The 25,976-nt window shown below is 42.3% G+C and overlaps 1 protein-coding gene across 2 annotated transcripts in view; it reads right to left on the bottom strand.

Moving 5' to 3' along the window:
- OS9 (OS9 endoplasmic reticulum lectin) overlaps nucleotides 1-25,770 on the bottom strand; it is a 68,350-nt gene extending 42,580 nt beyond the window's left edge. For both annotated transcript variants that reach the window (XM_088465917.1, XM_088465918.1), the window contains exons 1-4: nucleotides 25,581-25,770; nucleotides 9,899-10,075; nucleotides 9,691-9,754; nucleotides 807-883 (exon numbers count right to left, since the gene is read on the bottom strand). In XM_088465917.1, the coding sequence (XP_088322043.1) occupies nucleotides 807-883; nucleotides 9,691-9,754; nucleotides 9,899-10,075; nucleotides 25,581-25,733 (471 nt within the window). In that variant the 5' untranslated portion in view covers nucleotides 25,734-25,770. The remainder of the gene's footprint in view (nucleotides 1-806; nucleotides 884-9,690; nucleotides 9,755-9,898; nucleotides 10,076-25,580) is intronic.
- Nucleotides 25,771-25,976: the final 206 nt, after the last annotated feature.

Genomic DNA, 25,976 nt, shown 5'->3' with positions numbered 1-25,976 from the left:
CAGTTACACCCCTTTTACACCAAAATACCGGGTCCGACCCTGGAATTTGAACACTGGTCAATCCCGGGTTGAACTCGGCTTCATACCCAGTTTACACTGCAACTCGACCCGGGTTATTCCTGGGTTTGCCCAGTTTACACTGAACCCTGGTAATCCCTGCTTTTCTCTATAGAAGTCATTAAAAAATGGTCTGCTTTAAGGTCTGACAAAGATGGTCACAAAAGGCAGCAAAAGAGAGGGGTGGGGACAGCTTACAGTATTGCTACAGGTTGCTGTTCTGGCTGTGGCCGGCTGTGTATCAGCCTGCATTTGTGGCTGCTGGTCAGGCTGTGGTGCAGGCTGCAGTTCTGGCTGTGGCAGGCTGTGTGACTGCCTGCTTTTGTGGCTGCTGGTCAGGCTGCTGTGGTGCAAGAAGTTAGGCAGGCAAGCGATGGCTTCATGTGAGTCTCTCTAGGCAGGGCACTGACAAATTACATCATCTGCCAGTGCCCCAGATGCTCCAATCAGCATCATTCAGAGCTAGCCGGGTCAAATAAGCAGGGTAGCACCCGTTTACACTGCCTCATGACCCGGGAACAACCCGTTTTCAACCCTGCTCTCAACCAGAGTAAGATTGCCTGGTAAAATCGACCCGGGTTATTTTTTTGGGAGCCATTCACACAGAGCATCAACCCGGATCGACCTGGCAATAACCCAGGTTATTTGTTTGGTAGAAAAGGGGTATTACTTTAGGAAACATTTATAATACATGCTTAAATTGCAAATAAAACAACTAGCTTTGACACGGATGGAGAAAATCCACGCACCTTTGCAGTCTCATTATCCCAGTCAAATTCCGACTGATAGTATCCAAGATACAGTATGTCTCCTTTTACCTCTGATTCTAAAGAAAGATTTTACACACAGCAAATAACTAGAGGGCACAAGAGAAGAATGCTCAAATGTTCATACGTAATAAAGATACTTTTGTTTTATGTTAATTCTGCAGTTCTTGTCAATGGGCAGCACGGTAGTGCAGTGATTAGCTCTGCTGCCTTGAGCTCATGGGTTTAATTCCAATCAAAGCCCTATCTTTGAGGAGTGTTTATGTTCTCTCCCCGTGCATGGGTTTCATTCAGGGATTCTGGTTAGCTCCAACAGTCCAAAAATAAAAATATTTAGTATGTAAATGTGATAAGTAGTAAGGGTGATAAAATGTGTGGTGCGCATATAGATCAGAGTTTCCTTGGTGGGAAGTTTTCTTTCAGCAGCTCTTTACTGATGCCACACCCCAGCAGGGGGCAAGGAATCCCCAGACACAGAGAAAAGCAACACAGTTTAGATGCAATCTCACAACAATATTTATTCCACAATCTGGTGTAATAATTGTAACATTCTCACCTAATACTGAGTATCACTAGTGAACCAGCTCAGTCTGTACTTCGGTTATGTCAGGTATGATAACTGCTGGCTCCCTGCAGTAAGCGCGATACCATTTTCACATCGCTAATGGCGGGTCGCACCCAGGATCTGTGCATGAGTCAATCACAGGAGCGATCCGCCCAAGACCCCTTTCAAACTGGCGGCCCGACACTAATGCCGTTTCGATGACGTCACCACCATCGCTGCTGAGCCAGCGTTTGGAGTTCTCATCTCCAAACGCCGGCTCTCCCTATGCAGTGAACGGGACCAAGGTCGCCTCAACCTGGGTTACCCGTTCACACCGCACCGCGAGTCGTGTAGAGATCATCTACTCCAAACTCTCCATAAGGGCACTTGACACTTGAATGCTGATGCCCTGCTGCTTTGAGTGTTATGATTGCTATTGCAGCAATGTTTATAAACTATGTCCTTGTCCTGTAAGTCGCTGTTTTCGTGTTTGCTCATTTGTTTTTGTACTTTGTGAGGCACTGTGGAACCTTTGTGGCGCCATATAAATAAAGGATGATGATGATAATTTTATATATATATACACACACACACACACACACACCTCCAATTGGCTTAGCAAAAAAAATATATTAACCCTAGTGTGTCTGAAAATAGGGAATATAGATTGTAAGCATCACTGTGGCAAGGACTGACATGAATGACTAAATATGGTATTTAAAGCTCTGCATAATGTGTGCACTATATAGTTAACTTATTATTAATTATGATACAGTCTATGAAGCAATATAACAACTTTATAGTTTCATAGCTTTTTTACTTATATTTGTAAGAGGATACCTTTTGCCTTATTTAAAAAAAAACAGGATTTTGGTACTTACCATTAAATCCCTTTCTCAGATTCCACAGGGGACATTGGAGTCTCATTACAGTTGGGTATAGATGTGGGATAACCGGGAGCTGGTACTTTAATAAATTTGAATAGTAGCCATCTCATCCCGCTCTATACCCCCCTACAGGTCAGTCTTAATAAACTGTGCCCGAGGAGAGCTGGTAATAGAATAACAGAGGAGAAGAGAACTAGAACATACATAAACAAGTAGCAAATATGCAAACAAATCAAGCAGACCTTGAAGAAAAAAATCTGACTGTCCAAACCTGGCAGAACAATAACAAATGCAGGTGGAACAGCGCCGGGTGGGCATCCAGTGTCTCCTGTGGAATCTGAGAAAGGGATTTAACGGTAAGTACCAAAATCCTGTTTTCTCCTTCATCCACTAGGGGGACCCTGGAATCTCAGTACAGTGGGGACGTCCAAGAGCTCACATCCCGGCGAGAGAGTGCTGAGACCCTGCAAAACAGCACGGTCATACTGTGAAGCAGATGCCGCAAACGTGTCAAAACGGTAAAAGTATGCCGGCCCGACAAAGCTGGGTCAGGGAAACCCGGCGGGCAGCCGCCCACAAAGGACCCACCGAGTGCGTAGAATGTGCTGTGATTGAAGTAGGTGGTTGCTTTGATGCAGACAGATAGGCTTGTCTGATGAATCCATCTAGAAATAGTAGCCTTAGAAGCCGGCAAGCCTGGCCGCACCATATCATATCGAACAAACAGCGTATCCGACTTCCGGTGGAATGCCGTCCTATCAACATGAAGCCAAAGAGCCCGGACAACATCTAGGGATCTGGAAGCCGAAGAATCCTCTTTAAACACCGGAACCACGATCGGTTGGTTGATGTGAAACACAGACACTACCTTAGGCAAAAAAAGATAACTGCGTGCGTAGCTCAGCCCTATCTTCATGAAAAATTAGGTAAGGCGGACAAGAAAGCGCCCCTAGCTCAGACACACGCCTAACAGAGGCGAGCGCCAACAGGAGAACCACTTTCCATGAGAAAAATTTTAATTCCACTGTCTGTAAAGGTTCAAATAGGGAAGATTGGAGAAAAGAGAGGACCAAATCCAAATCCCATGGGGCCGTAGGAAGTACAAACGGAGGTTGTAATCTGACAACCCCTGTAGAAAAGTCTGGACATCCGGTAATAATGCTAGTCGCTTTTGACAGAAAATAGACAAAGCCGATACTTGAACTTTTAAAGATCCCAGACGAAGACCTGCTGATAAACCAGCCTGTAGAAAAAGCAGCAGCCTGGCTAAGTTGAATTCTGACGGTGGCGCACCCTTGCGTTTACACCAAGCGACATATGCCTTCCATATACGATGATCGCTTAGAGGTAACTTCCTTTCTAGCCCTTAACATAGTAGAATCACGCTGGAAGGGATACCCTTCTTTCTTAAGATAGCCCTTTCAACAACCACGCCGTCAAACGAAGCCGCTTTAAGTCCTGATAAATGAACGAACCCTGTTGCAGTTGATCTTCTTGCAGTGGGAGAGGCCACGGGTCGTCTATCAGTAGAAGACGTAGGTTGGAATACCACGCCCGTCTGGGCCAGTCTGGAGCCACCAACAGAACCTTTACCCTTTCTCGTTTGATTCTTTGCAGCAGACGAGGAAGGAGTGGGAGTGGTGGAAACAGGTAGACAAACTGAAACCGCCAAGGAGCTGTTAGAGCATCCACCGCCACTGCCTGTGGATCTCTCGTCCTGGAGCAGTAACGTGGCAGTTGATGGTTCAGTCTCCACGCCATAAGATCTACCTGAGGCAGACCCCAACGCTGAATCAGTTGTTGGAAGACCTGTGGATTGAGCATCCACTCTCCCGGATGGATGTCCTGTCGACTGATGTAATCGGCCTCCCAATTTTCTACCCCTGATATGAAAATTGCTGATATCGCTACCACATATTCCTCTTTCCAGAGAAGAATGCGGCTTAACTCCCTCATGGCAGACCGACTCTTGGTTCCACCCAATTTGTTGTACGCCACAACCGTGGCATTGTCGGATTGCACTCTGATGGCCTTGCCCTTCAACAGAGGATGTGACACCTGAAGAGCATAGAAAACGGCCCTTAGCTACAAAATGTTTATGGGCAGTACTGCCTCCAGCAGAGTCCAGAGGCCCTGAAAGTGGCTTCCCTGAGTCACTGTCCCCCATCCTCTCAGACAGGAGTCTGTGGTGAGGAGAATCCATTCCCACAATGCAAACCTCTTGCCTGCCAATAGATGAGAGGAATTCAGCCACCAAAAGGAGATATGCCCGAGTCCTGGGTGACAGTTGAACTCGCTGGTGAAGGAAGAGGTGGGACCCTGACCACTGAGAGAGGAGGTCCAGTTGGAATGGACGGGCAGGGAACCTCCCATATTGGATGGACTGGAAGGACGCAACCATCTTTCCCAGAAGGCGAATACACAGGTGCACTGACACCCTACGATGACGCAGTATCAATCGCACCATGTGTTTGATGGAGGCGACTTTTTCCTGCGGAAGAAATACTTTCTGCTCTACTGTGTCCAAAATCATCCCTAGAAAAGGCAGACGCTGTGTAGGCTGCAGATGAGATTTTTGGTAATTCAGGATCCATCCATGTTGCAACAGCAGACTCTGTGTTATCCGGATGTCCTGCAGTAATTGAGAGACTGACGGAGCCTTGAGGAATAGGTCGTCCAAGTAAGGGACGACAGTAACCCCTTGTATCCGAAGAAGGGCCATCATTACTGCCATGACCTTCGTGAACACTCTTGGTGCTGATGAAAGACTGAAAGGTAAGACCTGGAATTGAAAATGACAGGCCCGCACTGCGAACCGAAGGAATGCCTGATGAGGCGGCCAAATGGGTATGTGGAGATAAGCATCCTTTATGTCTAAGGATACGAGAAACTCGCCCCTCTCTAGCCCTGCAATGATGGATTGCAGGGACTCCATCTTGAACTTGAAAGTCCGCAAATAAGGATTGAGATGTTTCAAGTTCAGAACGGGTCTCACCGAGTCATCCGGCTTGGGAACCACAAACAAACTGGAATAAAAGCCTTGGCACTGCTGGTGGATAGGGACATGCACTAGTACTCAAGAAGACAGTAGCTTTTCTACTGCCTCCTGTATAATAACCAGTTTGTCCGCAGATGCCGGCAAACCGGTTGTGAAAAAACGAGGAGGTTGAATCTGAAAATCCAGCTTCAACCCTTGAATAATGATGTCCCAGACCCACTCGTCCTGGCAAGACTGGAGCCAAACTTCTTTGAAATTGCAAAGGCGAGCTCCCACCCTGGGGTCCCCCAGGAGAGAAGGGAGCGCGTCATGCTGGAGGCTTAAATGAAGCCTTATATTTCTGGGAGGAGGATGCAGTGGCTCTTCCCCTGCCTCTGGAACCACGGGAGATAGCGGGAGCACCTCTGCCACGGCCCCTGAATCTCCCTGGAATACGAAAGGATGGTCCGGCAAAGGGCTTCCTGGGGGGAGGAGCAGCAGATGGGAGATAAGTGAACTTACCACCTGTGGCTTGAGATAGCCACTTATCCAGTTCTGTTCCAAACAGAGCTTCTCCTGTGAATGGAAGCGCTTCCACGGCTCTCTTGGATTCCGCATCCGCCTGCCATTGTCGCAGCCACAGGGCTCTGCAGGCTGAGACAGCCAAGGCAGAGGATCTAGAGGAAAGACTACAAATATCCTTAGAAGCCTCTCCAAGAAAAGCAGCAGACTCTGCAATTTGTTTGGCTAGAGGAACCAGAGCCTCCGCCGGAGCCCCAGTCTTAAGGCCCTCAACGAGCTGTGTAGCCCATGCTTCCACCGCCTTGCTGACCCAACAGCTGACTAATGCATGTCGAAGAGACACCCCTGCTACAGTGTACATTGACTTCAAGGTAGTTTCTAACTTCCTGTCAGAAGGCTCCTTTAAAGACACTGCCCCTGGATCAGGGAGCACTGTCTTTTTTGACAGACGTGACACTGAAGGGTCCACTGAAGGAGGTGTTTTGCTTAAATGCCTGCTTTCTGCAGGAAAGGGATAGTATGATAAAAGCGTTCTTGAAACCTGAAACTTTATCAGGGTGTTTCCACACTCTCGTCTAATTCCTCAGACACTGGAAAGGAGGCTTCCAGCCTTTGCTTTTTATTAAAGATAGACAGCCTCTACAGGATCCCTGTCCTCAACATGTAACACCTGGCGTATCGCTGCAATCAGTGCCTCTACCCCCTGATATACAGGCTCCGCTTCCTCTGGCACCTGTACCTTCCCTTCCTCTGTATCAGGCATGTCGTCCTTTTCCGGATCATCACACAACAGGGAACTGGATGATAGTCCCTGTGTAAACTTCTCTGTACAATTCTTTCAGGAGAAAGTATTTTGTGCAGCCTTAGATCCCTTAGATGTCATTCTACCACTTCACTGTACACAGACACACAGAGAATAGTAGTGATACAGACAAACACATAGAGAGACTGTTTGAAGAAGAGATAAGGGCATAGAGGGAGATTATGCTATCAACCCCGCCCAACCAGCGCTGCTTCAGAGACCAGCGCTATTAACACAATATAATGTCTTAATCACTGTGTAAACACAGTCCGACCTGGTCTTCACAAATCTATCCCCACTGTGCAGGCACAATCTGGGAAGACAGATCTTTCTCTGTGTGTGTCAGCAGCCTTGTGTTTGTAAAATGGCCACCAGCCTCCTTCTGGAAGCGCTGGGGCTGCTGGGAGGCAGGAGCAGAACTGCATGTTAGGCTCCGCCCCCTCCGTTCTGGCACCTTTCAGCGCCTCTGCTTAGTTTTAGTGCCCGTCTGTCATTTCCTCCTGGTCACCCTGCTACTCAGAGTGCCAGGAGTCACTAACCCTCTGCTGCCAAATGCTGCCGGCGGCGGGCTTGCTAATGGGGGAGCGCGACAAATGCGGCGCATCTGGCTACCCCCCCAGAGACAGTGGTCTCTATAGCTGAAGACCCCAGCGCGTGAGGTCTCTTGGCAGCTCCAACGAAGCAGACAGGCAGGGGCAGTGAGCTGCCTGTCTGATCCTCATGCTGATCGAGGATCCACCGATTTTTTTTTAGCAGAGAGCTCTTGTACGTGACCAGGTCCCTTGACACAAAGTTAAGACTGACCTGTAGGGAGGTATTGAGGGGGAGGAGCTAGCTACTATTCAAATTTATTAAAGTGCCAGCTCCAGGTTATCCCACATCTATACCCCACTGTACTGAGACTCCAGTGTCCCCTAGTGGATGAAGGAGAAATAAAGCACTATGTTTTATTAATTATTTTACAAGCCAATGGAATATAAAAGGTTATCCAATGTAAAAATTATTTGCATAGAACAGCGAGAATAAAATTTAGATATTGGTAATAACTGTATATTATCTCTCTGTACAGGCTATGAGCAAACATACAGATGACAAGCAAGAGATGGCACAAATAGTGAACGGAATCTTGGATTCTTGCCATGTGTCTTTGGCAATCTGCCACTTAATACATCTTACAGTTTATTATACCCATATATAAGAAGCTCATGGTGGTTATAAAAATAGTGGTTTAAAATCACTGGCTCGGATGTGTGGGTTGGCTTTCAGTAAATCACTCAACAAAAAAAAAAATCTAGTAATGTATTTTAGTATATACGGCAATTCTGCTCTCAATGATCTGTATATAATTGTGAAAGTGCCATTCCCTAAATTTTTGGGGATTTATGCAACTGCCAGAGGAGAACAATATGGTGAGAAGCATTCAGTGTTGACTATGCAATCCATAACTGTAAGCAAAACTAGAAAAATTTATATGTGCTATGCAAACGCCTCAGTTCCTAAATGACCCTGCAATTTTCTATTCCCCAAACCCTTACACCAAAGAACCTCATGCTACACCTCAAAGGATACTGTAATGTGAATATTAAGCTTGAAGGAAAGGTTTTGGGTAATTAGAAATAGAAAATTCCTGAAACATCAATACTATATTTAGGTCTTCGTATTTAACAATAGAAAAGACTAAAAAGGGAAAGCAGAGAAGAGTACATTAAAGCATCTGCTTAGAGCACCAAAATTGTAAGCACATCTATCACCTACATTATGATTTTTATTATTAATAATTAAAAAAAAATTAACAATGTAATTATAATAAATTAATAACATTGGCTGAGACAATATTCATGAGGGTATAACCAAGACTCTTCTTCTATCCCTTCTGCTTTACTGCTAGGAGACTCGGATCGGATCAGTGCCAGAGTGCACAGATCACACCAGTGCCTTCCCTAACCAGTTTCAAGATACATTGGATTAGATCCGGAAAATAACGTGCCTCATTACAACCCACTGTGCGGTGGAATGTCATGAGATTAGATTAATATCTATATTTTGCCCACAAGGCTGAATCTAAATTTGATCGTATTTGGCAGGTATTTCAAGGTGGCTACAGTCCAGGTTTGCTAAAGTGCTGTACGATAGGTTACACTGCGATGAACTACTCAATTTAAAAAATTTTTTTTTTTAAAAATGAATATCATGAGATTTATTTAGATAGGATATACATGACTGATTACTGTTACTAGTTTATAAATAGGCTGTATTGTCCAAATTATCACTTAAGTCATCTGGTCATCATTTCTTAGTTAAAAAAGTGTAGACATAGCCAACAACGCAACAGCCTGCATTGTGTGTTGTGAACAGGTAAAAGGAGATATATAGATATATATAGATAGATAGATATAATTCCTACTAGACACCATTCCCCCCTGACTCTCCATATTTAGCAAAATGAAAGGTGCATACATCCACTCTCCCATGGATAAGAACCAGATCTCAGATATTTTTGCTACACCCAATCTGCCGCTCACAATGACGTATTATAGTTTACACAATCCTTTACAGCAGAGCTCTATCAGAAAGGGATTGAGTTGCCAAGTGCAATAAGCTGTGTGTATAAGCCAGTTCCTAGTGACACAGGAGACAGGAGTGTGGACACTATTTAGTAAAGGGGGCTTACCTGCAAGTGGGCAACTGCTTTAAGCCAACTCTTCCTTAAGCAATGCAGTTTGTGTAAAGGGTCTTTGCAGAAAGCAGGTGTGAGCCACAGTGCTCAGAGCAATAAATGACTGCTAAAAAAGACCCTTGGAAGTAAAACTTTTCTTGCCCATTACTTTCTGAATTACAGGGCAAGATTTTGAAATATACCAGAAACCTTCAATAATTTGCTCTATTAACACCACTTTATCACTTTTCAGGTTCTAAGTGCATTTTATTTGTGGATGTTCTTATGCTGCATGCCGAGTAAGTACATATTAAAATACAACCAAAGATATTAACCATTAACATGCTCTAGTCCCATCAAGTGTGAAGTCATTAGACATTTCCCTAGCAAAATGTAACTGGAACGTTTATAGAATGCTGGCAACACGCAAGATTTAATTTGTATTATTCACTGCAGCAATATTCAGAAACATTTATACCTTCAATATGGTATTGTTGTATGTGCTTTCCATAACAAAACTCATATGTCCACCAGTCTTTAGTCTGAAAAAAAAATAAAACCTCTTTAGAACGTCTTATTATTTTCAATATTTAATTTAGAAAAAACAAATCCTATTACACAGTTATCACTGAATACAAACAGCTGCACATAGGAAACCAAATCACTGGTATGCTGTAAAATTCTACCTTTGTTAGACATGGTGCGGCTTCCATGGGCTTCAAAAGATCAGCTATTCCGAGACCGGTGTAAGCCTGAGATTCGTCCTCCTTCTCCTGCTGAAATTTCACGGCAACCGCTGGGAGCTTGCATTCATAATTCTGTTTGTACTTTGAGGAAATGGTAACAATGTCACCAGCTTTGCTCTGCAGTGAAAAAAAAAATATCAATAGTTTTCCATTAAATCATTAAGCTCTAAGGGGCCGAATATCTTCATTATCTTTTTACTTTAAATTTCCCTTTTATTCTGCAAATTACTCATGTCTAACTTGTAATTCTCTAAAATGCAGATTATAGTGGTGGCACAATATACATACAGACACTCAAACACTTTGCTTTCTGTTACATTTGCAGATCATTTCACCTATATGGTGCAATAAACACTACTATATAAATGTTGCAATATCATAAAGCTAAGATATAGCTCTGGTTTACAAGTGAAGCATTTTGTACAACAATGTAAACATGTTTGCACTTTGGTTAATTGGAGAACATTGGACCATACCTGCATTAGGACTTTGGAACGTTAAATAAAATCAGTCTATGTTCCCCTCACTCTCTTCTATACAGTATGTCCAATGTGCAGGAACTCCACTGCACAGAACCTAAATATAATGATACTATAAGAAAAATAACAGCGACACAATGATTCAGACCAAAAGGATTTAATTGGGTGATAATTTAGAATAGGGACATCACAAGGCTTTCTCTTTGAATGGGTACATTCACAGTGTGGTTCCAACCAAACCTACACTATTGGACTTATGAAAACATTAACATTCGTAAACATAGATACCAAGGAACAGGTTGTTCAGGTGAAGCTCCATTTGTACACAATTCACTGAAAAATGTCCTGGCTGATAGACTATTCTCCTGTATGCAGGACACGATTTATGTGGAGTTTTCCACTCCTGGTACAGTTTGAATACTGCCAATATTGCCAGAATGTTTTCTTCTGCAAAGTGCATGATCTCAGAGGTCTTCAATTCAAGGGATCTCTTTGTGCTTCACTGATGATTGATGTAGGCCATCATGGTGGCATGTCGGACTCAATTCCTATGGAAAGAGAAATTGTCCCTGAACTAGAGCATTTCTAACTGCCCTTAACTCTAGAATGCCGATTGGCAGCTGCATCTGTTGGTGACTACAAATCATGAAAATTTCTATGAAGAACAACAGCCCCTATGTCCTGAAGGCTAGCATCCATCATCATAATTATCCAGTTCCATGTGGCAAATGGACATCTCCTGTTGAAGTTGTCAACCCACAAATACCAGAGGAGTGACCAATGCATCCACGGAGACAGGAAATCAATCAAGGTGATGGCGAGACAGGCCATTTCGAGAATGAAAATTATATAATGCAAACTGCACACCTTCCGCAGTACCTTTATACAGAGATCTGTCTGCAAGCCAATAGATACCTTACCAGTCTGTGTCAAGAGCCTTGTATACTGGGAGCAACACCCTCTACTCAATCTAACAACAGACCGAGAAAGATTAGCCTTTGGGTAGTTGGTTTTCTGATAATACGCAATCTGTGCCATTGGTAGAAATAAAGGAGGCACTACATGCCAATGGTCCCCATGCCAATGGTCCAATGTACCCCAATTACATGAATAAGAAATTTGTCCTTAATCTAACAGAACACCAAAAAGAGGTGACTTAAATCTGTGACTGTTTCACTGTTTAATAAACTCTGTGCTCAAACATTCTACTGCTGAATAGCAAACAGTGTAATTGCAGAGTTCATGGTACACAATAACCTTACGAAAACTTTTGGAAGCGTAACAAAAACTAAACACCTAAGGCATGTATATCAACTTTTTTTTTTTTAAAGTGAGTTTGCATGCTCTTCATGACATAAACAGGACCAAAATGACAAACCATTGATGTTTTCACAACCATTGGCATATTTCCTTGTGTTGTATACAAGTTTTTAATCTCTATGCATTTCCACATTTTTGGCGCCTTGGGAGGCCAAACAACATTAGTAAAACTCATGTCAAATGTCCATTTGCATACAATATGCATAGTAAAAAGATTAAAAAAGAAAAATGCCAATGGGCTAACACAAGCACAAAACTCCCATGAGCACAAAAAGTTGGATTCAAATATAATTATTTTTATCCTTCTCTCTTTTAGACAACACGCTACACAAACCTTAAAAGTGCAGAATCGGACTTCCGGTGGGCAGAGCATCGGGATTGCCAAGTTTTACTCAGCTCCAAGTCTCAGCTCTTAAACATCTCTATCCATCCATGACCCAATTGACTAATACCACATCTGTAAACTTAGGGTGAGAGCCATCGGGTGATCCTGGTTGTGAGCTGAACAGACCATCTTATCCACCAGAGTCTGGCCTCAGATACTTAGGCCACATGGCGTGGGCATTCCAAGGCGAAGAGACACCCGACTAGTTGAGCACTTGGGCTGCACAGAGTCCAACCCTCTGTCTCACACCCGACCATTGTTCTCCTATTCTCCCCCCCTGTTGCAGAAGAACGCCACCGGAGAACGGACCCTTTGGTGGCTGCTCCACTTACCGGGTGAACAAGCTCCCAGTGCGGCGTGGTCCTCCTTATGTGGAGAAAATTCTGGAGGGCTGCACTGCTGGGCGCCCTGTCATCTCCCTCCTGCTTTTGTGAGGTCTGTTTCATAGAGCCAGGAGCTCTACTGGGGTAACTGCCGCTGACTGGACCTGAAGCGGCTACTGGACAGACCCCGTGGGGATGCTGATCCAACCTGCTTAGACTCTCGGCTCCTCTCTGCTTGCCGCTTGAATCTGAGAAGAAGTGTGCCGCTGTGACTGCTGACCTCTCACCCCTGCTTTCAAGAGGTCTGATCCTTAGAGCCAGGAGCCTTGCTGGGGGAGCTGTCTGCTGTGCCGCTGATGGGACCTGGCGCTACTGAGAGACGGATCTTCTCCGGCTGCTGTCCCAGTCTTCTTCATCCCTTGACCCCCCACTGCCTGCCGCTCCAGTTTGAGAGGAGGGATCCCGCTGTGGCTGCCGACCTCTGGAGAAACTGCACGGGGGGTGCTGCAGACGTGGACCTGTCTCCTGCTGTGCCTGACTCCACGTAAGCCTGCTACCTGGCCGGAAGATCCATCCAACTACCTACCGACCACTGGAGGGTGTGGAGTAATCCACTGCCAGTCAGCTTGTATCTGCGGAGGAAGAGTCTCGTGTCTCTGTCCAGTTTATTCAAGACCATTGACTGGACTCTTGTTAGTGTGACCATGCTTCATATTCTTTGTCTCCTTTTAACCTGAATTTTCTACCCCTTCTCATCAACCTCCATATCTATTGTCTATACTTCTCCACCTTTAGCCCTCTCCATATTACCTCTCTTCCCCAATTGCCCTTCCCTCTCGCCCCCACTGGCATAAAATATATACTGAAGTTTAATCTATAAAATATCTATATATCATCCCAACTGGGGATACTTCTCAGTGTATAGCAGTGGTTCCCAAACTGTGCGTCGCGGCACCCTGGATGTGCCTCTGAACACTTGCAGGGGTGCCTCAGGTTGGTGGTCCAGCACCAAATCAAATTCTTTATGGTCAATGTAATGTAAATATGTGCACAAAAAGAAGCACAAACCTGTCCACCACTATATAACTGAGCCTAAGGATGACAGGTCAGCACAATTTGCTCACTACATTATTCTCTGAATTTCTCAATAAACAAACTTTTGGCTTAGAGGTGCCATGAAAACAATTCTGATGCACTAGAGCGCCATGATTCAAAAAGTTTGGGAACCACTGGTGTATAGCTTACTTAGATTGACCATTATTTTTCTCACACAATGTAATTTAGCAACAACAGCACCATCTTGTGGCTATATTGGTTTACTGTGCATAACCCTTAGCTTATGCTTTACAAAAATGTATATACTGTATATCAGTGGTTCCCAAACTGTGTGCCGTAGCACCCTAGGGTGACTTTGGACACTTGCAGGTGTGCCTCAGGTTGGTGGTCCAGCACAAAATTAAATTATTTATGGTCAATGAAATGTAAATACAGGTTGAGTCTCCCATATCCAAAATGCTTGGGACCAGGGGTATTTTGGATAACGGAATATTCCGTATTTTGGAATAATTGCATATCATAATGAAATATCTTGGGAATGGGACCCCAATATACACACAGAATGCATATATGTGTTATATGCACCTTATACACATAGCCTGCAGCTCATTTTATACAATATTTTCAATAATTTTGTGGCTCAAGCAAAGTTTGTGTACATACATGAAATAAATTTATGTTTCATTTACACCCTATACACACAGCCTGAAGGTAATTTTATACCATATTTTTAATAATTTGTGCCTTAGACAAAGTTTGTGTACATTGAACCATCAAAAATCAAAGGTTTTATTATCTCAGTCATGCCAAAATTATTCCGTAATTCGGAATATTCCGTATTTCGGAATATTTGGATATGGGAGACTCAACCTGTATGTGGAAAAACAGATGCGCAAACCTGTCCAAGACCACATACCTCAACCTGTGGATGACAGGTAAGTGCAATTTTCTTAATTTTTTGCTCAATAACAGACTTTTGGCTTAAGGGTGTCATGAAAACAACGCCGATACTCTAGGGCACCGCGATTCAAAGAAGTTTGGGATGCTCTGCTGTATATTATATTTTTTTATTATTAGTGCAGATTGCTGCCCTGTTTGACTTTGGACACCAGGGTATTGTATATTTTGGGCTCCTCACATAACAAAAACATGACCTGGCACTTCCTATCCTATGTATACTCAAATGAAGATTTATAAAAAAAATAAATCAATCAATCTAAAAGCACAATAAAATGGGAATTTCTACAAAACCACCAATGATATTCACCAAAACGACGCTGTCCTATTTTGGTCTGCGGCAAAGGCCGTTATGTGTGGCCACGTAATCACTTACATGTCACAAAGGAACAGAGAGGAAAAAAAAAAAAAAAAACTCAACCTAAATCTTAGTGAAGCTTATCACAGATACTTAAATGACCCGTCAGACATCCACAAAGATGTTTATATACAACACAAAAGTCTCCTGGAAACTTTTCTCTCTAACGAAGCCCAATTGAAGGAGTCATATGCAATAAATTTATATTTCAGATGGGAAGGGAAGGTGGGTACGCTATTGTCACATATGGCCGTCAGCAATCCAAAAGGAAATTTATTTCCAAACTAAAAAATTCAGGAGGTTTTATCACGTCCCAATCAGACATAGAAAACAGCTTCTATTCGTACTTTTCTGAACTTTACCTAGCAACTCCTGACTCTCCCCAATTAGCATCTTCCTTACTCTCTGAAGCAAATTTACCTAAATTAGAAACGTCACAATGGGAGATGTTGGAAGCGGACATAACAGTTGAGGAGGTCCGGCATACCATCCAAACACTTAAATTTAAAATAGCTCCTAGGCCAAATGGCTTCAGTGGTGAGTACTATAAGCTTTTATATGAAGAAGAATTAACCCCTACACTTTACTCCCTCTTCCACATTATCTTAAAAGGTAGTGTACATTACCCAGACTTCAACGAAGCCCATACCATATTATTACCAAAACAAATAGATGAAGAACTGGTGAAGTGATATCGCCCCATCACACTCCTGAACCAGGACTTTAAATTGCTAAAATCACCATCACCCGCCTACAGACACTGATGCCTTCGCTTTTGACACATCAATTAGGCTTTACCAATTCGCGATATTCGGTCTTCGATCAGCTATTTCTGCCATCGTTGTGTCTAAAAACTGTAAAAATTATCAAAATGTCCTTTTAAGACAGCCTGTCCGCACCTCTATTAGGTGCTGGAGAGCATTCGGTCCTCGATTCATCAAACTGATCCATTTTTTTTATTCCGACCCCAAAATCAAACTAATTGTTAACAATTTAATAGGTGTCATGTCCATCTTGCTAGAGAAACAAGGCAAGGGTATCCTTTAAACTCCCCCCCACCTTTTCAATTTGGCCCTGCACCCCTTGCTGCGTATTTTTCAAACCCTAGACAATTTTAAAGGCATTTCTATAGATACCAAGTCCCTTAAAATTCTGGATTTTCTCCAACCCTGAAGAAAGTATGAATGAGGTATTGTCGAATATATCTCAATTTGGCCTAATTTCTAGCTTTTCTATTAACATCCAGAACTCAATTGCCATGACCTTATCTCAAGTTCAATGTCCCCGTTGGGCAACAAACCTAAATCTCAAGTGGCTCTCTACTTCTATTCCCTATCTAGGTATTCAATTAATGAAAAATCTATCCTTTTTATACTCAATATTACTAGTTAAGTAATTTCCAAAGTCAAGGCTGAATTGAATAATTGGCAAAATTTACAATTCTTATTTTTGGACCGAGCACAACTCATAAAAATAATATCCTTTCCGAAATTATTATACACTTTACAGGTCTTACCCGTAGTATTAACTAATAGAGATGAACAAATTCGTAATGGCAACAAACCCAGAATCAGCCTTAAAAATCCTACAAAAAAAAAAAAAACACAACAAACTAAAAAAAGAAGGGGGCATAAATTTTCCTCACATAGTTTTTTACAACCAAGCGGCTATCTGATTGGATACATTCCAAAAATAAAATATTCCAACTCTGAATTAGAACAACAACTCATACCAGGTATTCACCTAGTAGCCTTCCTTCACATGGCAAAAAACAGATATCCCACCTGCAGTATAAGACAATCAGTTGCTAACCTCTACTTAGTAGAGTCTACTAGAACAGTGTGGTTCAAAATAAGAAAACCCTGGAATTTAAAGCCCTCCCATTCCTTGTTTTTGCCATTCTGGGTAACCCAGCTTTCCAAACAGCGGTACCAACTTTTCCTTCTACTCTTGGTCTAGAACAGGGCTTTCTTCTCTTAGATGCATTATGGATATACCATCTCGTAAACCGTTAACTTTCCATAAAGCGTTAGAAAAATTTGGTTCTCTCAAACACCATATTTTCGCCTTTTTCCAATCTCAGCACTATGCAAATAAGTCCCTACATAATCTATCACCTACTGATTGGAATAATATATGAGACTAGTGATTCCTCAGACTGGACCAACCCCCTAGATTGATCTCTCATTTTTATTCACGGGTACATTCACCTTGTTTCTCCCAACAACACCGCACAGGCATATCGACATGGCAGGAACAATCTCCACACCTTCAAACTCCTGATATCCTGGCCACTCTCTCATATTCGTTGAATACTCTACTAGCAACTACAGATAGCGAGATGAGAGATAGAGATATAATATTCTACAGAGGCTACCTTTCCCTATCACGCACGAATGTGGTTGGCGTGTCGGATTCCCCCTCCTGTCTCAAATGTAGCATTTCTCCCGCTAAACTTTTTAATTGACTCTGGAGTTGCACTCCAAACCAGACATTCTGGTCACAAATCGCTCGCTATACAACATCCACTTTTACCCAATCATTTTTGCTAACCCCTGAATGGGCAGTATTAGGTTTTTTAAACCCTGACCACCATCTACATCTAGACAACAGGAAAATTCTTATCATAATCTCTAATGTTGCCTGTAAGAGTATCCTGCAACAATGGCTATCCCCACACCCACCTTCCTTTAAACTGTTTGAGGAGAAGCTGTTCTTCGTTTTTAAAATGGATAGGACAGAAGCTCCTATTTGTAAAGAGCTTCATGTTAAAAAATTCTTTAGCATTTGGGAGATACATCGAATCTCAACCCAGCAAAATTGGAAGCATGATACTTAGATGTTTTCAACCAACGCAGTGGCTGCAATCATATCTTGCCTCCGACAAAACCCCAGTCCAGCCATAGAGTATATCTAATTTCATCCCGTATACTTAGCTGTCGTGGAGTGCGGCCTCCTCCGTGCTCCAGATCCACTGCTCTTCCCTTTACCTCCCCTCCTATTCCTTCTCTCTCTTTCTTTCCCTTATTCATCTAGATCTTTCATATATACTTATCTTTTATCATATCCTTTCCTCTGTCTTTTATACAATTGATAAAAAATAAAATTAGACATGAGACAATTATGTTCTTTGTCTAACAGAACTCTAAATTCAATGCAACAATTTCGTTCCAGTGTTTGTATTTTAATTTTACGAAAGGTTTTTTTTTTTTTTTTTAAATGTAACTTTTGAAATTCTGAGGTCTCACCTCTCTGTTAATTATAATAAGGCGAAATTGGGTTGAGCCTAAACTATTTATTTTCATTTCCAAAATATTAAAACGCATAGCAAAAGAACAATTGAGCTTAATTCACCAACTATGTTTCACTGTTATCCAAAATCACTTGCGATTTGAAGCCTATTATTGCTATGTTCACCCTTGAATTGTCGTCAAGCTATAATATATATATCTTCATATGTATCTCAATATGTATCTGTACTTTAATATTTGTCTCAAAAAAAAATACAGTTACACAAAAAAAAAGTGCAGATTCAGCGCTAACTATTGCGCAAAGCACTATACTCCTGAATGTAAAACATTATGCTTGTAGCATTTCAAAGTACTTTCATTTTCCAGCTTCACTCTCAATATCTACCAGTGTAATTGCAAAGAGCAACTGAATATGCTAGCACACACACATATATACAGTGCCTTGCAAAAGTATTCACCCCCTTGGCTTTTTACCTTTTTTGTTACATTACAACCTGTAATTTATTTATTTTTTAACCTGCATTTTATGTGATGGATCTGCACAAATAAGTCTAATTTGGTGAAGTCAAATGAGAAGAATATATATAAAAAATAATCTTTATAAATAAAAATCAGAAAATTGGCATGTACATGTAATCACCCCCTTTGCTATGAAGCCCCTCAAAAGTTCTGGTGCAACCAATTACCTTCAGAAGTCACATAATTAGTAAAATGAAGTACACCTGTGTGAAATCTAAGTGTCACATGATCTATCAGTATAAACACCCTTTTTTGAAAGGCCCCAGAGGCTGCAACACCACTAAGCAAGAGGCATCACACTATGAAGACCAAGGAACTCTCCAAACAAGTCAGGAACAAAGTTTTTGAGAAGTACAATTCTGGGTTGGGTTAGAAAAAAAATATCCAAATCTTTGATGATCCCTCTGAGCACCATCAAATCCATCATCATCATCAAATGGAAAGAACATGGTACCACAACAAACCTGCCAAGAGAGGGCCGCCCACCAAAACTCACAGACCGGGCAAAGAGGGCATTAATCAGAGAGGCAGCACAGAGACCAAAAGGTAACCCTGAAGGAGCTGCAGAGTCCCACAGCAAAGACTGGTGTATCTGTGCACGTGACCACAATAAGCCGTACACTCCATAGAGCTAGGCTTTATGGAAGACTGGCCAGAAAAAGCCATTACTTAGTGATAAAAATAAGAAGACACGATTTGAGTTTGCCAAAAGGCATGTGGGCGACTCCCCAAATGTATGGAGGAAGCTGCTCTGGTCAGAGGAGACTAAAATGTAACTTTTCAGCCACCAAGGAAAACACTATGTCTGGCGCAAACCCAACACATCCCATCACCCCAAAAACACCATCCCCACAGTGAAACATGGTGGTGACAGAATCATGATGTGGGGATGCTTTTCAGCAGCAGGGACTGGGAAACAGATTCAAGTCGAGGGAAAGATAGATGGTGCTAAATACAGGAATATTCTTGAGCAAAACCTGTTTCAGTTTGCCTGTGATTTGAGACTGGGACGGAGGTCTTCAGCAGGACAATGACCCGAAGCATACTGCTAAAGCAACACTCGTGTGGTTTAAGGGGAAACATTTAAATGTGTTGGAATGGCCAAGTCAAGCCCAGATCTCAATCCAATTGAGAATCTGTGGTCAGACTTGAAGATTGCTGTTCACAAGCAGAAACCATCCAACATGAAGGAGCTGGAGCAGTTTTGCCTTGAGGAATGGGCAAATATCCCAGATGTGGCAAGCTCATAGAGACTTATCCAAAGCGACTTGCAGCTGTAATTGCCGCAAAAGGTGGCTTGGCAAAGTACTGACTTTAGGGGGGTGAATAGTTATGCACGCTGAACTTTTCTGTTATGTTATCCTAAATGTTGTTTGATTCACAATATAAAAAAAAAAAAAAAAAAAAACCCACAACAACTTCACAATTGTAGGCATGTTCTGTGAATGAAATGATACACACCTTCAAACAATCCATTTTAATTCCAGGTTGTTTAGCATGTGACACTTGCTAAAGTAATCACCCCCCTTTAATTCAAGAAAAATGCAAAGGGGGGTGAATACTTTAGCAAGGCACTGTGTATATATTATGAATAATACTATGAAAACCTATAATAAGAAGCATATGAATGAGAAAAGTATCTATAATTCAAGCTGGACATGGCTACAATGCAAATAAAGGTTGAGTATTGTAGCTTGAAGAAACAGAAGTTAGCACCCAAAAAGAGGAAGGGAAAGAAGGGAGAAACCCTTCAAAGTTGCTGTAAACCTGAAACTACCGTTACTGTACAAGATATGTCATTTGATCAAACGGACAGTCAAAAATATTTTGATTTATCCCAAAAATTCTCTCAACTTCCTGATTCCCATGATGAGTCACAGTTTCCATAGTGGTCCATCACATATGTATATTTATGTCATCAGTGTTAAATGATAAGCATTGTTGGGGCCATGAGTTAGACTGTGTGACTTGAGTTAGCATGTTCTCACTGTGTAGTGGGTTACTACTGGGTGCTCCGGTTTTCTCACAAATGCCAGAGTCACAGGGCGCTAATCAATTAGTGGCTTGGCCAAATATGTGCACAGCCGGCCATTGTGGGATGTTCGCGGCACATTGCTCCTAAATAAAATGGCCCCCTAGATACATGTGTGTGTTGTTGGTGTCAGAGGGAATATAAGGGGCAATTTCATTGTTTTGAACGCCCAATGCTCCCATCTAAAGTGACAGGAATTGTTCATTTGTTTGTGCGCACAAATGCACAGGATTAGCAGCATAAGGCAGCTTCCCCCGCGCTAAGTGCTGGCTGTACTGCAGTAGGGAGACTTGGCACTCGCCAAAACCCTACTTTAGGCAGATTTCTGCTCGCACCTCAGAAGGGTGCAAACAGAAATCAGCGATAAGTGCAGCCTCAGGGCTGGGCGCCCAATACAACTGAATAGATCCCAGTCAGTTTAGATGGGAGCTATGGGCACCTAAAACAATTGAATTGCCCCCAAAATATTGCAAGATTGACAGGGGTAAAGACTGAATCATTTAATTGCTGTGCAATATACATAATAAATGTTGCAGGGGGAAGTGAAACTATGTAGCGGTAGCGTTTATAACTGTCTTTTTCCCCTTGAATGCACTGCTGGATTAAATAGAACTTTGCAGTAACTATTTAATTTAGAGGTTTGCACCTTAAAACAAGAGAACAGGGCTTCATTATCCTGGAACAAAACAGAAAGCAGTGCTGGCAGTTCATTTACCCTATTTAAAGAAGATGATTTTTTAATGACCTTCACGCCTACTGTATGTCACAAGTTTTGGAGTTTTTTTGTTTTGTTTTTTAAAGTACTAATAAGTCACTGTCCACAAAGTAGTACTTTTATTCAGGTAGGGGAATATTTTGAATGACATTTTATTGTTTATTTACTAAAGTCCACAAACCTTGCACAATTCAAGTAGTGCAATTAAAGGAATTGCCCACCTTTGTAGCTTTTTTATCCATGTATATTATCAAGTACCTACGTGTCCTTGCTCATAAAGAGCCTTATTCTGAGTCTGCTACAAAGTCCTTCCCTGATGCACATCCGTGCAAGGACTGATGCTGACATACTGCTTGGTGTGCCTTTAGACGCCCCGTGGAAACTTGCGCCAGCCCTATGGTAGTTGCAGATCAGGCTTCTGTATATGGCCTCCGATGTGAACGGTTCTGTGACTTTGAATGCAACCACTATCAGCAACACCTGTGACACTCCCATAAGACGCAGCATCTCTGTGCATCTGTTTAGACACCCGCCTGTGAGCTACCAGTTACATATTACTTTAGAAAACAGCATCAGGTATGAAGGAGAGTAAACAGTTCCCTAGCAAATGAATAATCTATTACTTAAATTCAACTAGCAGCGATGACCACGATGCTGCACAACAGCCACACTTATAGTAGCCAGTAAATCATGTATTTGAATACACACTTCTATGTGGCTGTGAACTAAAATGTGATTTTAGAACAATTCAGGGAGCAGTTTCCAGCATTGTAATGCATCACAAAGGCACATCATGGGCAAAGCCAACAATGTGCTGCTATACTGTACCGTACATTCACTTCACAAGCTTAATCAGAAAGTTGTGTTACCAACAGACCATTATTGCTATTACAATTACTATAACAGCTACTGGTCTGAAGTACAAGGATAGATTAAGGTGTACCTACTGTAGTTTGAGGTCAGCCAAAAGCTGCATATACACGTAAAGATTTTCTATCCAACTAGTTGATTGGTTGGAATGAAAATCTGGTAAGGTATGAAAGCAAATGACAATCAGCAATTTGCTCCCAAACACCGGAAAATGGACAAAAACTGTTGTTTGAACAAATTGTTTAGATTAAACATTTAACAAACTTGTCTGACGACCATTTTTATCTGTTTTCTGGTATTTAGGAGCAAATTGCTGATCATCAGTTACTCCCCATAAGTTACCAGAGTTCATTCCAACCAATCAACTAGTTGGATGGTTGGACAGAAAATCTTTACGTGGGTATCCAGCTTTAGTCCAAGCATTAACAAAGAATGGTGACTGGCTAGCCCTGCACTAAGGCACAAAATAGCATAAAGCAATGCATAGTCTCACATTTAGAGAACATGTCAATAATACAAATTATACCTTCATGTATCTATTCAGAATGGATTGCTCACTACTGCAAAAGGATAAAGTTTTCAGTGCGTACAGACAGAACGCAGATAATAAGTATCACTATAATACACCATGAAGTTACCAAATGTATCTGCTTGAATTCAATCCAGAACTGGTGTAACAGAAAATAAACTAAAGCTAGGTACACACCTGACAGATCTGCCAACACCTAGACAAATTCATATGACCAAAACAATCCCAATAAGACCAGATGTGGAGTGTACACACTACACAATAATTGCTCAGTTTCAATCGATTACCTAACTTTAAATCGTTGAGGCGACGTCTTTTTAGATGCAGGATTGGGTGATCTTCGCACACGCAACAGGCTCCGAACTATGCCTTTCTGACGGGACAGACATATCGCGTGTAGCACAAGCTAGAACGCATGAAATTGGGAGGATTTTAGACCAACCGCAGGGACCCTGGTGCTTCATACACACTACATAATTATTGACCCTGACATCTGATATAGCAACTTCAGGCTGAGAATAGCATAGTTTGCACCTAGCTTAAGTTTGCCAATTGCTAAATGTTTTTTACATTTCCTTGATAACATTCTACTTAAGGCACACATCCACTAGACGATTTAATTCAGCGATTGAACGATTACAATATTATTGTTCGATAATAATTTGAAAATCGTTTACAGATTGCTGGTCGTTTAGACACTATCATCGTACAAATATGTTGTACAACCTGACGATATCGTCAGGTTCAACATGTTTGCAGATGATTGATGTGCCTTCACTGAACGACTGCTCGTTCAGTGTAGTCACATCACAGACAGACAAACGACTGCACGATTACAATGTCGTAATCGTGCAGTCTTTTGCCTGTCGTCTAGTGGATGTGTGCCTTTAGAGTAATGCAAGGTACACACTGCAATTATCAGGCCAAACAGCCAATTCACGGCTGCTCATTCCGATTATTGCACAGTGTGTACACAGCACCTGGAGCTGACTGTCATTCATAAACTCAACAGATCAGGTCCAGACATCAGGGGGCATATATTCAATTAGGTGCGAGAATAGCAAAAATCCCGCTCCTTCAGGGTTTTTTTTCCCACAGGTGCGGGATTCTTGCTATTCAATTAGTTGCTGTTTTCTTAATTTTTTGAGCAGAGGGAGGTTTTTTTTTTCCTCACAGCCCCAGAGCACAACCAATTTTTCCCCAAGTGTGTGTATAAATGTGTGTCAGTGAGTGAGTGTCAGTGGGTGATTGAATGTTTGCATGCCCCTCCTGGAGGCAGAAGAAGGGAGAACTACATCTCCCCAGTGCAAAGATGGAGGGGAGATGACCGGGAGCCACAGAGACCACCGGACCAATAAGTTTCTTCTTTTTTCCCCCCCTCGCACCACAGAGTTTTATAAGAAAAAAAATCCCATGTGCATTTTTTTTTTTTTTTTTAGTTGGACACCAGAGATATTGGGAGTGGCATACCCACACAAAATTGGCAACGAGGTCTTTTGCAGTTTAAACCTTGCTCCCAATTGAATATGCCCCCCAGGAGTGCTGCGCGGCGTAAGTCAGTCCCCGACAAGCAGAGGTCATGCAGCAAATGCAGTATATACAGACATCCTCTGACAAACTGCATGTAAAAATAAACATCACCTCAACAATATTTACGGAAATGTATCTTACTTATAGGAACGATAATTGTGTATGTATACAGAAAATTGGATGTCCTCTAGATCATGTCAGCTGTCAAGAAAATAAATAAACCATGTGTACCTAGCTTAATTTAGTACATCAGACAGATGTTTCCTATTGGTTGAGTCACACTCACCGATTTACCAGAGGAAGATAATGCAAGTCTTAAAACTTACTTTATAGTTTTCAATTCAGACACCAAAGGGATATTCATAATTCAGGGTCCAGCGTGTGAGGAACACATTATCAGAACTCCATCCATGTCCTATGGAGACCCCATTTTTTTGGTTACCTTTTTGACATTATTCAGCACAACTGTAGAGATCCAAGTGAATGCGCATCGAGCCAGGTTTTCAGCCCAACTCTGCTCTTTGCCAGGGTCGGGTTGAAACCTGGGAATTTCCCGGATCTAAAGTCTGAAAGGGGCATTATTTACACCAATATGTCAAAAGTAAAATCTGTCTTAAAATCAACCTAACCCTGGTTTACAAACAGATGAAACGTGAACAGATGTTCCCTTCAGGAAAGTCATCTGTACTTAAATGGAATCTGATGCAAATTTTACATTAGTGATCAAGAATTAAAATGAGTCAGTGTCCAGGGAACAACAGTATATTAATGGCGCTTCCTATTATTCACTGGTGGCTGCAACATAAAGGTTGGACATGCACATTCATGACCCATTTTAACACATCTGTAATTCAAATGAAGGAGTGCAGCTATTTTTGATGCTGTGAAACAAACACTCACTAACACATCTAATGTATGTCAGTGCTTTCTTATTACAACTGTGCGATAGGAGTTTGGGATTTAAAACAAAAAAAATAAAAAATAGGGTAAGAAATGCATTCCTTTTGTCTTGGAAAAAGTTTCCACTGCAGCCATTCTAGGATTATACTCACATTTCCAAAATAAAGAAATAGCATCAACAGGATATGGGGATGAGGGGAGTGAGCCTGGTACTGAAGGGCCCTTAGTCCCCAGAATAAGTATAAGCACATACAGTAATACGGTAATGGGGAGGGGGGTAAGTGTAATACGGGTAATACGGGTGAGGGCACAGCTGGGACTATTACACCTGTAGTGACAGGTTAGCAGAGCAGACCCCGGTGCACCGAGCTAACAGCTGCTGCGCCCTATGTGATTACCTGTCCCTTTATCACCGGCTCTGACAGAATCTCTATTCCGTACTTCATCTCCGTCAGCTCCTCTATGTTAAGGAAGCCCAAAGACGCCAATGCGACACCAAACAGCAGCCATAGACTGACAGCAACAGGGGCACAGACCCCAGGTAACGCCATCTTCCCTGCCTGCCCTTACACAATATGCACGGTGCTAAATCACCCTGATGCCGCTCGCTCTTGCCTGCCAGACGCTGATTGGCCCGCTCGGTGACAGGAGGCACTCCCATAGGTCAAGGCGACTGTCTGTCACTATTCACCTCACGGACGCAACGCATTTCCTTATCTACGTCCCCGCCCACAGAGAGTGATAACAACGAGCTGTAAACCCACTGGCGGGAAGAAATGTCACTCACTCCACTC

This window comes from Taudactylus pleione, unplaced genomic scaffold (assembly GCF_031769625.1).
Source record: "Taudactylus pleione unplaced genomic scaffold, aTauple2 ptg000065l, whole genome shotgun sequence".
Taxonomy (NCBI): domain Eukaryota; kingdom Metazoa; phylum Chordata; class Amphibia; order Anura; family Myobatrachidae; genus Taudactylus; species Taudactylus pleione.
The sequence above is the reverse complement of the archived record's forward strand: the minus strand, read 5'-3'. Positions and strand labels throughout refer to the sequence as shown.